General features: G+C 44.0%; 3 protein-coding genes and 1 non-coding gene across 4 annotated transcripts; all 4 read right to left on the bottom strand.

Annotated features, from left to right (window-relative positions):
* Window positions 1-668: 668 nt before the first annotated feature.
* Pmar_PMAR021607 lies at window positions 669-748 on the bottom strand. The gene has a single exon. It is a non-coding gene; the product is annotated as a tRNA-Leu (tRNA).
* A 2101-nt stretch (window positions 749-2849) lies between these two features.
* On the bottom strand, window positions 2850-4142 carry Pmar_PMAR021606 (hypothetical protein; the record flags this gene model as incomplete). The annotated part of the gene is made up of 4 exons (XM_002775070.1): window positions 2850-2955; window positions 3058-3169; window positions 3916-4006; window positions 4050-4142. 4 exons carry the CDS (start codon window positions 4140-4142, stop codon window positions 2850-2852), a joined length of 402 nt encoding a protein of 133 aa, XP_002775116.1.
* Window positions 4143-7095: 2953 nt separating this feature from the next.
* On the bottom strand, window positions 7096-8666 carry Pmar_PMAR021605 (hypothetical protein; the record flags this gene model as incomplete). Its single annotated transcript, XM_002775069.1, has 8 exons — window positions 7096-7195; window positions 7238-7319; window positions 7364-7463; window positions 7764-7854; window positions 7901-7991; window positions 8377-8418; window positions 8461-8545; window positions 8592-8666. 8 exons carry the CDS (start codon window positions 8664-8666, stop codon window positions 7096-7098), a joined length of 666 nt encoding a protein of 221 aa, XP_002775115.1.
* A 1610-nt stretch (window positions 8667-10276) lies between these two features.
* On the bottom strand, window positions 10277-11516 carry Pmar_PMAR021604 (hypothetical protein; the record flags this gene model as incomplete). Its single annotated transcript, XM_002775068.1, has 5 exons — window positions 10277-10327; window positions 10390-10482; window positions 10981-11064; window positions 11109-11214; window positions 11512-11516. The coding sequence occupies 5 exons, from the start codon at window positions 11514-11516 to the stop codon at window positions 10277-10279; spliced, it is 339 nt and encodes a 112-aa protein (XP_002775114.1).
* Between the last annotated feature and the right edge of the window lie 2147 nt (window positions 11517-13663).

The raw sequence follows: 13663 nt of genomic DNA, 5'->3' as shown, positions 1-13663 counted from the left end.
ATCGTCCTTCTCTCCTTGACTTCCATCCAGCACCACCTGCAGGAATACTACTCATTGCCCGTCGACCCCGATGGTCATATCAGTACCTCATCTGGAGTTTCCCGACACCCTGAATTCTTCGGTTCTTCAACAGTATCACTTCCCTCTACCTTAAAGGAGACAGCAGCTCTTATGGCGTGTGATCACAAATCTTGTTAGTTGAACAAACCTGAGCTTGCTCCTGTTGCTTTTGTTGGACAAGTTTCTCCATCTTGTCCCATTCGTGTGGGAGTAGAGGGTCCCAAGGAGATCTCCGACTAAAAGCTGCTCGCTCTTCTCGACTGCCGACAACTTCCAACTTCTGACAAGTGTAACGACTCAAGGACAATCGATCCCCCCTGTTGCTACTGGTAGAGGCTTAGGTGGAAGCTGCGATGGTTCGACCTGATCAGCAATACGATGACGGTGACCAGCGCATACCACAAAACATCCCAGGTCCGTCACGACGTTACGAGTGAATCTGGTAACTCACCTTCACGCCTAGAATCCGATTTTCAACGAGGAAGTTTAGACCGTGTTCGCTCTGGAAATAATTATATGGGTCCATAGATGTGGTCTGACCCTGAGATAGTGGGTAAAATACCTAATTTATGAGAATGAGCAAGATACCAAATCGAATTGATATACTATGACAGCTGTGGGGTTCGAACCCACGCCCTTTCGGACTGGCGCCTTAAGCCAGCGCCTTAGACCACTCGGCTAAACTGTCGATGAATTTAATGGGCATGAATTCCCTTCCAGAAGGCAGTCAAACCCATCGGAGCAGGAACTAACCCCCATCGAAGAGCGGAATGACCTACTTGGTTCCCCACTTCTCCTTCGGCATCTCTCATTTTCTCAACTTTGATCTCTCTCGTTACCTGGGCCTCCTGCTGAGATATTTTCTCAGCGGCCGAGACCTATCAACCAACGAGACGGCGTTCAGTAAACTTCACATACGAACAATAACTCGTCCTCAAAGGTGTCCTCAACCAGCTACTCGTGTATCAATAATCCTGCTGAACTTACCACGCTCGGCACACTCGACTCCTCGTCAATGTATTCCTTCTCCGCTGATTCCTTCTCAAGTCTGCCCACTACTTCTGCAGCCAATCTACGGAAACCCTGCTCTCAGTCAAAGCGCTTGCTTCTAACCGCTAGATCGCACAAGTGGGAGCTCGGCATAGATAAACATGTACATCAAAAGGTTTCCGCGTCATTTCGTGGCGCGCGGTACTCACTTCACAGCTGTACTCAGCATCTCATCGGCACCTGGTGCATTCTGCCCATGTTGCCGCGAGATCGATACACTTTACCTCTACCTGGAAACAACAGCCATCATAGCGCCGATGATTGACTCATCACAGAAATTACTCAAGCTGGTAGGAAAGTACACAAATCTAGCACTGACGATGAATCACAACCTACTTCTTTTTTGCTCCATCCATGAGCATCTTTCCCGGCACCTGTCGTTCGATCGTTAGTCGTCATACTGATAGAAATCAAAACTGATATTCCCCGTACACGATGATACAATCTTGTGGACTACTCCGAGTGAGCATAGCAAAAGAGATTAGATCGGCCCTTAGCCCAAGCCATCCTCGAAAGACCACACCATTCGCAAGCGCCATATAGTCTAAGAATATCGGCTTGAGGAGACAATGATAGATAGTTCCTGGCACATAATCGGAAAATCAATGCAGCTGGAATATGCCGATTGAGTCACTTGAACGTCAAACCGTGATGGTAGGTGCGGTGGAGGGTCCTCGTGAGAAGAATCCATAAGTTTCTGACCAGAAACTTGACGTGAACGGAATCTATCAGCTCAGAGGTCAAAACCACTCGAGCTCCTAAACCCGAAAGCCTTTCGCGAACGTTTCGAGCCGAAACTCTCATTCAACGCAGAAGCCAAATCCCCCACACTCTCTGAGCAAACTTCCTCTCAAGAATTTTTGCTAGTAAGAGAAACCCGTAGGTCAACTGAAAATTATTCAGTCGAATCGACGGATGCTGGGAAAGACAAGCGACGGATATCGACGGCATCGATAGAGTCGTAGGGTACGACTCGTAGGCCACCATAATCTATAGTGAGTGGGGAAGAATGGATGTCTACTTCTTGCGACAAAGCGATAATACAAATGAACGCAGGAGGAGGGTACAATAGGTCAGTCTTACTTCTGAATCCTCTTCTTCGAATAAAATTCCCATCCAACAGCCGCCACCATCTCCGAGAGGCAGTTTCCGCACAGAAATCTATACCACACCCAAGCACCATCCAAAATCATACGAGATAGTGAGCATGTCAGGTTGACATGTCAACGCGGCTGAGAACGATTATTACCTGAGAGCAGCACGAAAAATCACGTTAATTATCTCAGTGATATCGCGTCCTTATGGTTGGACGGTGTTTAAAACCTCATTGAAGCATGGAAGAATGCACCTGGTATTCGGAGCCCCAGATGATGCACAATCCAAAGAATGCATGATGAATTCAACGGATCGTGCAAGTTGATAATTTGTTATAAAGTTGGTACTAACTCGGACTCCTCCGCTACGCCAGGAAGGGAGCGATATAATGCGGCAAACCGTTCTCATGGGTATAGATTAGTCCAGTCGGACCACATGAAAATGCCGCTACTGTATCTCCGCCTGCCACCTCTGTAGTCCACTGACCAGCCCCGCCGAACACCGCGAGAATGGTCATACCAGAAAGCATGGGTTCAACGTATCGGCTTGGGAGAGCATTGAACTTTCAACAGCTGCCGAGAAAATGAGTCGTGCGCAACACCAAGTGAATCCACGAAATCACAACACTATCAGCGGTCATGTTATCATCTCCATGATTTCGTATTCTTCTTCTTCTTCTTGTTCGTCTTATCAGCAGCCTTAGCCTCGGCATCCCTTTGCATACGGGTGGCAAGCTCATCGTGCAGTCCCCTAGAGAAATGAATGAACATGTTTTGGGACTCTAAAATGTCATGTCTCATGTCGACGAGTCTCATCGCCACAATGATTGGATCTCCAATGCATCCCCCCGACCTATGAGCGTCCATCCACTCATCATATCGCGTACAGGCATCCTCGAATTCATGCATCAGCTTATGGTCAACCTCTGGATACTCTATCAGATGCCTCACTGTTGTAAACTCATCTGAAACGAGACTACTAGGCTGTGTTCAACCGAAATGACAGAGAGTCGGATCCAAGTCGTATCAGACTTCTCACTCGGTCTCGTAACCACTGGGTTCGGCTCCTCAACGGCTTCCACCTGACCAAGACGACACAGCCTTTCAGTAGTCGGTCAACAGCTCGCCCCATCTCTCACTTGCCGACTCACACAAGGTGGTATAGAAATGTGAGGAATGGGCAGGGTCTTCAAGTCAACACTACACCCTGTTCTGATAAGGTAGTGACTCGTGCCTGATCGATCGTCTCTGTCTGCAGTTCCGCAGATATACGTTCAACGGATGAGCGAACCATACAGAGGTGGACTGTTGGTTGCCGGAGATTCTGATCCACCACTACTAGTAGTAGTCTACTACTGTTGGGTCTAGACCCAACAGTAACTCTGTAGCCTCTGTGCTAGACTATGTAGTAGTAGCCTCTATGTAGCTCACTATGTAGTATCCAACTATGCTCTTCTAGATCAGTATTGCTATTTATCTCCGGAATGACAAAGGAACTGTGACCTCTTTCAGAAGGGTGCTGCGGAGAGCCGACAGGTGACCATTGACGGAGGTCCTCCGTCCGGCCGCAACATTTCACATCATCGTCATGTCCACTAGTTGAGGCTACAGCTATTTTCGGGATATAACTCGAGCTGAGTGACAGCTCTTTGAGCAACAGAGAGCCCTCAAGCCTTCGGTATTCCGTAGCTACACTCAGCATCCCACCTACATCCGTCCATCGGCAGGTCCATAGGCACACTCTCCTTGATAAGGTCAGAAGCACTGAGAGCCTCCCTAGCCTCCCTAGATGGCAGAATCTCCTACGATGCAATCACTGAGCTCCATCGATATCTAATCTCTCACCTGAGCCTCACTGATACCATCACCATATATCACGATGAGCCTGGGAGGATGCGAAGATAAACCGTCCACTGCTGGTAGGAACTGATCGGACATGAAGATGATATCGATACAATATCCACATGGACTACGTGTATGACTTTACAACGGTGATCGAGGGAAACGATCAACCTTTCAACAGTGTAATGATAATCTCGACCTCGTACATGACAACTCCATCCATCTCTTCAAGACACATACGAAATACTCCATTACTATTCACAAGCGACACAGTGTGAAGTTCTAAAGTTCAATTACCGGTCTATAAGCAAACAGAAAGATTATCTATAGCAAGATTGGGTGGTCCCACCTACGTCTTTATCAGGATGATATAGAGCCGTCATTGAAGGTGAGACCTCAGCTAAAGGCGCTCCAGGCCTAGGGGAAGGCATGTCCTTCGATTCGTCCAACGACGTCGCCAATCTCACCGAACCTATGCAAATGACTGTCAGATCCCGAGCGATGTCGAAGGTCGTACAGCGGTTCGTCCTGCCATCTATCTCGAATGAATTCCTCTCATTATCGACGCATCTCAACATGAACGAACCACCGTCATCAGCATGCTCGACGAATTCAGAAACGTACGGGGTGCCAACTATCACTGTTTTACCTGGAGGAGTATCCGTAGTGGAAACCATAGCCATTGGAAATTTCAACAATATTCGGTATTGATAGATTCGATTTACCAATACCACTCCACGGAGAATGTGCTGAATTTGATATGGTCAATATTGATACTGCCACCCGTGTGAGGCGACATCTCAGAATGATTATCATTATCGACCAATATCGACATCCCATCTCAACCACAAGTTCTGAATTAGTAACATTCACATGGCCAGCTATAGGAGTGATCTGGGAGTTATCACCTCAGAAGACGAAGTGGGATAGAATGCTACTACAGGCCTCAGCCGAATCATAGAATGAGAAATGTTTACATTGAGATTCATATATGTAAGAACAATGTATAATTAGATGTATCACCATTATGATCACAACATCCTTATCATCATCAAGGCTCATTAGATCTAGAGAGTAATCCGACGAGCATATATATTTACTCCTACCAGTAGTCGCATCGATCTTGATAGCCTCTCCCGCATCTGGCCTCTCGACGGTTACCCTCTTCTCTTCTCCATCAAATTCAACGGAGATCTTCGAGCTGTCCTCCAATGATATCACGCACTACAATCACATACCAGTACCAAGAGTAGTAGTAGGAAGGAGAGGAGCCATAGCTCATAGCCGTCCCGATGCCCGACGACTCCCAGCCTCAACCTCACCATTTCACTCGAGTCCGTCCTGCTAATGCTACATAGTGGCGTCCCAAGCTTCGATATTGTAATTCTTTCCTCCTGTCCTCCGAGCCTCTCTGTGATGATGCGTGTATGATCAGGAAATACCACCTGAGGGAAGCTGACAAACGCCACTATAACGATCTTCAACCTTACAGTTCGTGTAAACCCATCTCGCGTAGTGATAATCATCGTGCCAAGGTTATTAGTGACGATCTCATCGCCGCTATCAGGATCGACTTGGGTCACAGAAGGAACTGATCCAGCAACAAACAGTGTGCGAAAATATTCACGTGGTCCACAACATGTGCTGATGAGAATGAGAAAATCATGGAAAATTCTCGTCTGTCGGTTTCGTACTCCTCTACCCTGAATAGTATGTAGATTTAACACCCAATACAGGGTGGAGGTGTACAATATAATGAAAAAACTTGTGAGCCTAGCTGAACAAATCAGTCGCATATAGTACACCACGGTCGCAGGTAGATTCCCATAATGTTATGGAGAAACTCCCGAGCTCAGCTGAGAAAAGAAAACATATTTCACAACACTGGTAAGAGAAAGAAAACTTTCTGTGGTCGACTGGAGCTGACTGATGACAGATCTTCAGGAGAGGCCCGCCCCTACCCTTCGTGTCGAGTTCCTCCTCACACATACCTCCTTGGACTAAGCACTCGATCTCATCAGAGTACCTGTATAAAAATTTGTATCATAATCCAAAATCCGCTATCTAAAACTCGATTTGAAACTCCATTGAATTTTCTGAAAATATTCAAATAATTTCTATTTTCAAAATCTAGTTCTTCTGATGCCGTCACCAACACGAAACAGTCCAGATGTCACCTCTTCTCAGCCGCTCGGAACTCTGTATCAACCTTCGTCTGCTCTTCCTCTCCCTCACCAACTACTTGTGATAGAGTCTCAGGTCGCTGCGGACGGTTCCAGCGTCTATACCTTGGGAGAACACTATATACAGTACGTATCAATCCATATGAGAATGTGTGTTGTTTTGGAGAACGAACTATAGTGAACAAGTTGTGAATCCCGAGAAATGTCGCACATTTGCATATCAAATTGACACGCACTGGTGTTCCTCACATTTCACCGCTCCTAGGTTTTATAACAATCCACATCCCCGGACGAGAATCTACTAGAAGGTGAAACGAGCCGGTCAGCTCCTCAGGAGTCGGGTCTCGATAGCTGAACGTACCTGAATGAGGGGCATCACCAAAGAGTATCCTGCTCATCATATATTATCAGCTGAATCGAAACTCCCATCTCTAATTCTCATTAGTAATGAATCATTATTATCACTCAACTATACGCTACCCTTTATGCACGATACGCGGGAATAAACTTCATTTTGCAATTTTCGACCGCCGAATTCTCGTGATTTGGGAAAATCTACCAAGTCTGGTAGACTCTGCAAATCCTCTAAGGTAAATATCTAAGAGCTAGCATGATCCCCAGGAACCGGTACGGAGCTATGCTGGCCCCCGCCTCCTGGCAGTCCTCACAAGGTCCTCGACTACACTTCAAATTGTGGTTCGACGCTAATATCCATAGTATATACTATACTGCGATTAATAGTGCCAACAACGGTAACATGCCGATTTCGTATTAATATAGAACTACTAATATTTCATCGATTGTGATGAATATAATCACCCTAGACTATATGTGAAAACAGATTTCAATGATTGTAATTTCATCTCTCACTGACCGTCAGGATAAAGCAACTCCTTCCTCCCACTCGTCAACTCCCGCATGATAACACCCTTGGGAAATACTCTTCTACTTCTCTCAACGTCACATCTACAACGATTCTAATAAACAATGACACTCTTAACAGTTTACACTAGATCGCCGCAGCGAGCGTTGGGGACCATCCGCATCAACGGTTTCTCAAACGTCACCTTTTGAGGTTTCAATTCAATACCTGTGAAACGAACGAGGAATGGTATCTACAGACAGGTAGCCAACCTTGATGAAGACAGAGTGTAACCCATGTAGCTCTCAAAGGAGTATACATGAGCACGAAGCCGTTCCCTCCATCTCGGATGACGGTGAAGCGCGATGAATCCTGAAAGCCATTCGTGTCATAACACACAGTAAACGAAAAGGCAACTTCACCTGATCTGCATGAACGAGATCAGGTAAAATATAAAATCCTACTTCCCCATCCGTGAGGAGGAAAGCAGTGTTGGGAGAAATTATGTTCGCTTTCTCAGCTGAGCTCAGGAGTTTCCCCACGAATTACAGGAGTTAAAATTGTACAAAAACCAACGAGATTTCTGACAATTATCATATTGTCAGCATCACATGTAGCAGACCATGTATACATATCCACACTGGAAGGAAGAGCAACCGTGAAATTGTTCACCTCAAACACGCACGACACGTACGATTCCCCAACCCTCAGAGTGCAGCCCTTCACAAATGCCTTCGTAACTCGTCTACTGCATATGAGCTCCCTAAAGCACATACAGTGAAAGATCAACATCATGAAGTAACCCCCACCTGTTAAATTCATCCTCGTGCTGAATATCATCATCGTTCCCCTCCTCCCCTGCTACCAGGGTTTCCTCTTCCATCGCTTTCTCCTCTGCACCTGAAATATGTCGTTCTTGCTCGAACGAGCTCAGAAGACACGGCCAAAAGCCAAACGAGATGGGGAAAAGCATCTGCTGATACCAAAACTAACATTTTGAGCTCATCTGATAAATCTGAGAATTTAACCCTACGGAACCTAATCTCTGACCCAGATTCGGTAATGTAGAGGAGACAGTGCCAAATTCAATGTGCGAAAATACATACATGGTCAACTACATATGTTGGTGACAATGTCAAACTTCTAAAATTTTTGGAGATTCTCATTGAATTCTATACACTTCCACCTGAATTCGTATGCAAACTTTAATAAGTCAGGAAACTCCTGAGCTCAGCTGAGGCGAGCGAATATATATTTTCAATCAAATCGATTCAAAAACACTTACCCGCATCACAGTCGACAGGGGTCTTCCCGATCGCACTCGTACCTGACATATCTCACCAAACCATAACGTAAAACCAAGCCCTACGAGTAAACTTTGTTGAAATAATCACACTCCCATCAGCTGGTACATAGCATTTCTCAACGGCTTCCCGAATTTCATACTGAGGACCCTGAGAGTTTACCATAGACTCTATTATGGCCGCCTTTCTTGCTTACCTTAGATGCCTGCAAATCCACATCTGGATCTTCCGCGGCCTCGCCATCCGCATCGACTTCGTTTTCCTCCTGCATTAATTCCTAACAATAACCATAAACCCTTTGGAACATTAACGTATAATAAACTCCTTGAGTAGCTTGTAATTTGTATGATCAATATTAATACAATTTTACCGTAATTCCTGCAAATGTTTTCCTTCTGCTCTGACTCCTATAAGGTATACACTTCAACTATATTATCAGCATTAGCGCATATTCCTTATGATGAACAATTCATGATTTACATTATAAGTATCATCTCATCGTGATCAGAATATTGGAGTTCCGCCCATGAAATGAAGAACTCTAGTGAAAAACATATTCCTTACGATTCACTGTGTGGGAAACGAGTGTGTTGTCGATCACGGAAAAATATACATTCTGTGATAACATGGAGTATTACGCCATTTAGCATTAAACGGGGGAACTCCATTGTTCATATGATTACGAATTTATACAAATTGGATTATTTCATATCTTGATAATCGTCATAGAGATAAACTATATCACTATTCTTTAATCTAAGACGCCTTATTGCTCACACGTCTATCTCTTTATAGGGAAAAACCATACCCAGTGTTGCAGGAATACATTTTCGCTTCCCCCGGCTGAGCTCAGAAATTTCCTTACTCGAATTCTGGTGGATATGCGCAACAAACAGAAAGAATTTCCCCAAATCCTCTTCCAGAATTTTCACTTTGCCCGGCAAACTTCGCGACGAAGTTTGCCACCAACACACGTAGTTGACCATATGCATATAATCCCAGACTCCTGCTCACTTCCTCCTCTTTTTCCTCACCGACTTCAACTTCTTCTCTCCATGTATGCATACACATCCTTCCTGGAGGCGTCGGATAATAACTAATCATCATCGCCATACAAACAGTGTCCGAATATGCGTTTGCTTCCTCCAGCTGGGTTCGCGAGTTTTCTCACTAATCTTAGGAGTTTACGTACGGCTTGAGCTGTACAGGAACTAGCGTGAGAAAGTATGCACATGGTCAACCACATGTGTTGGTGACAACAGGGAAATTCTAAGGAAACTTTGCGAAATTATCACTAGTTTCTGTATATTTCACCCGAATTCGTATATAAACCTCTATAAGTAAAGTCCTGAGCTCAGTTGAGGGAAGTGAACATATATTCCAACGCTTACAGGACTAAGGAGAATACCCTAAAATTTCCATATTGTCACCGACACGTATAGTCGACCATATAATCTCACATTGCATATACGACTCTTCCATATCTCTTACATAGCAATAAGCGTAGCATCATATCTAGACCAGTAACGTGTAACTAGGTAGGGCTCAGCCGCCGCCCTGCCGTATATCAGCGCACCAAGTCGCTGCCTCAACAACCCCATAGGAATCTTCTCACACACCGTTCGGTCGATCAGCGAGCTGACGTTGAATCGACCACAACAGCATTCAAGTTCCTCACGCTAAACTGCAATCTCCCACGTGCCCTTTTTTGACAGTTGTAACGGAATTCATCAACTTGGCAAATTCTGTTAGAAGCAACAGCCTTTCGATAGACGCCCGGCTCAATCGCTTCGGCATGAAGGGAATCTGAGGCCGAGAAAGAAATTCGTGGGAAAAAATATTTCCGAAAAAGTCTCTTCATTCGTTTCAAAGATCCATTTTTTATTCTGGATTTTTCAAATCGGCTTCAATGCCATCTTTTCTACGTCGTTTCTGGATATCATATTTCCAGATAAAGACCAAACCGTTTTTGATAATGGAATTTCCCCACCTACTATTTTAGTCCTCAGAGCTCTTCTCTGATCAGCAGTGAGAGGCTCCGACTGTCCCACGGTTGGAGTGGCAGGGATACGAAAACAATGATCAACCTGATACACATTTACATCTGAACGTTAGCAGGAGTGGCAGTAAGTGAAAAGGTACTCGAGCAGAGAACTACTACAGTGTGGTATTAATGACCACCAACACAAACGATTATCACAATGGAGTCTCACCCTAGTGATATGAATAACACTAGTGAAAAACATATTTCACGACTACTGCATAGTGTGAATATCGCCGCGTTTTTCACCGATTTTCACGCCACCTCACGTGAAACTCCAATGATAATCGTTTGTGATGTTATCGTTGATAGTCGCATGATCGTTAGATAAATCGTATACCTTTGATAACATCACAGCATAGAAGTCTTCAACTGACCCTTTCATAAGACGGCGAAGAGCGATATCCTTACATTTTGGGAAATATAATATGTTCAGGGAACTCCTACTACGCCCAGCTGAGGGAACCAGGATTCTATCGTGATTATATTATACAGTTCTTCCTTAACAAGTGCACACCATTCAAGAACAGTATCCCGTCCTCACCCTCTTAGCGACAGCATCAACTTTTTCATGCCCAAACATCTCCACACCTCTAAAACGACACTTCAAATCATCCAAACTGGGAAGCTGACAAAATCCAAATACGCGAACATATACACCGCCAAACTCACAACAGCATCCTCCAGATGGTGATAAGGATTCGTATCGGAGTCATCAGTATCGGACTTCTTATCTACTTTCGATACGCCCCAGTCTTGTGCTATTGCTTCGATATACCTGCGATTTTTCCTTGGAGTAATTTATTGCACTTTCACCCGTTTCGCGTGAAGTGGCGTGAAACTCGGTGAAAAACGCGGGGATATTCACACTATGCAGTAGTCGCGAGATATGTTTTCCACTAGTCTTTTCATATCACTAGGGTGAAACTCTAATATAGAATATCGCAATATTTAATATATTCATCGTTTATGTATAACATACTACGTGATTATGATAATATTCAATACCTACAGAGTGTTAGCCAATTTCATATGCGACTGTGAAATATTAATAAGAATCGATCTGAAACTATACCGCATAGTTCATGTAGATAGTGCTATAAACATCAACCGTGTGAAACTTGTTCACTATCACTAATCTCGGGAAATAACATGTGTTTCACATTTGCATATCAAGTTGACACACACTACAACTATCACCCATAATAAAATAACGAACAACCAAATATAAAATATCTACAAATGAATAATATTGATTATTCATCTATTCATCATAAATAGATAAGATTATATGAATCATACCGATAAAGTTAAATATCAGCGTAAGCAACGACAGATATGCAGCAATAATGAAGCGACGACGTATTGTCCCGGGGAAACCATTCAGAGTACGCATTCCCCTTACTCGGATAGCTTTCGAGCTTCGTGTCTCTTACATTCCTCATCACCAACGATAGCTACACCTACGACAGATGAGAATACCCTTCCATCAGGATCAGAAGTCCGTGAGGAATTAGAGCGCTATGACTATCAATTAAAGAGTAAAAATCCTCAAACTAGAGACTTTCGGACCACGAAATTTGATATCCTGGAGTGAAGTCAAGATGCGATAGATCCTATTGAGACTTCTATATTCGATGTCATACAAAAACAACTAACCTTCGGAGTCTATGGAGAACTACAACTTGAATTGATCAATCTCAGACGCGATCATTCTTTGATCGTTATAGCAGAGCCGCAGTTTTAGCACAGACAGGAGGTAAGACCAAACGGTGTGTTCACGGATATATGCTTCGCTCCGCGATTACATTCTTTCCAACGATCAATGAATTGATCTTGAAAACTCTTTCATAAGGTGACCATATCGATAGCGTTGGCAATATGCACATGGTCAACTACATGTATTAGTTATAATATAATGAGTAAACTTAGGGTAATTTTTATTGATCTTAGTACACTTCTACCGAGCTCACATGCAAACCTGTATAGTCAGTCAGAAAACTCCCAATCTCACTTAAGAGCAGCGAACACATGTTCCGACACTTCATATCGTAACATTCAATTTACTCACCCGCGGATTTACTCCTAATCGTAGCACCGACTTGCTCGACCATGCAGTCTAGTAGAACAGATGGGCTTTGATAAGGTGGATGGATACTATCAGCCAACTTCTTATACCTATCACTACCCAGCTCATTGATGAGAGCTCTCACTAATCCCTCACACAGAGAGGTCCACTTCCACGTCTCTATCAACATGAAGAGGTGTAGTAGTGTCTTGAACGGTTTCCGGATCAGCGACCATGAACTCAGCAAAAAGGTAATAACTGCAAATGCTCAGCGAACAAAGTTAGCTATATTCGATTCTACTCCTTGCTTGCTTTGTCGCTCTGCATGCACTCAGCAAACAGTTCAGATTTGGATATAACAAGGATCAATCAAAACATTGGAGTTCCATCCGTGATATGAAAGACGCTGGCGGAAAACATATTTCACGGCTACTACAGGTAAAACGGGTAGTCGTGAAACTCCATTGAATTATGATGTTGATCTTTTGACGTGTGGACATCCACTGCGTGAAATGATTTTCCAAAAATTTGTTATTTATTGTAAGAGAGATCTCGGATGAGAGAAATGCCATCGTGCCTGCCAAAAGCTTGACCGGTCGCAATAAACTTCTCATTCTTTGACTCAGTGATGCAATACTATATTATCGACATGATCGCACTCATTGATATAACCCCTAATCTCGACTGGAATAGGTAGATCCGCAGCGACGCAACGAAGTGCTCGACCAAATTATCAACAGTACGTCAACGTACCACACCTCTCCGAACTATCCTCAATATCTATGGTGGGACTTCCTGCCCTGGCCAACCACAGAGAGATACAGAACAGGAGGTTATTAAGTATTGTAATTGACCAACTTTAACTCGGCTCCATCCGGAATATATGATCGACAACCTCAGCATTTGAACACTAATATGGCCATGTCTCCCTGGTAGTAGCAGTACATTAACGAACCATTCTGAGAAGATGACTTCATATGATCTCATTCGAATAAAGGACGTCTGCTAGTGACAGGGATTTAGTTGCTATTAATATTTAAGAGTTAACCACCCATCGCCTCGTACTGTCTGATTGTTGTCTACACTCCTTCCTAATAGAACACTGCTCTTGAGACAGCACGCACGCACAAGACTATTGTGCATCTTAATGAGCCGAAAA

This window comes from Perkinsus marinus (genome assembly GCF_000006405.1).
Source record: "Perkinsus marinus ATCC 50983 genomic scaffold scf_1104296956762, whole genome shotgun sequence".
In the NCBI taxonomy this organism is placed as follows: Eukaryota; Perkinsozoa; order Perkinsida; family Perkinsidae; genus Perkinsus; species Perkinsus marinus.
The sequence above is the reverse complement of the archived record's forward strand: the minus strand, read 5'-3'. Positions and strand labels throughout refer to the sequence as shown.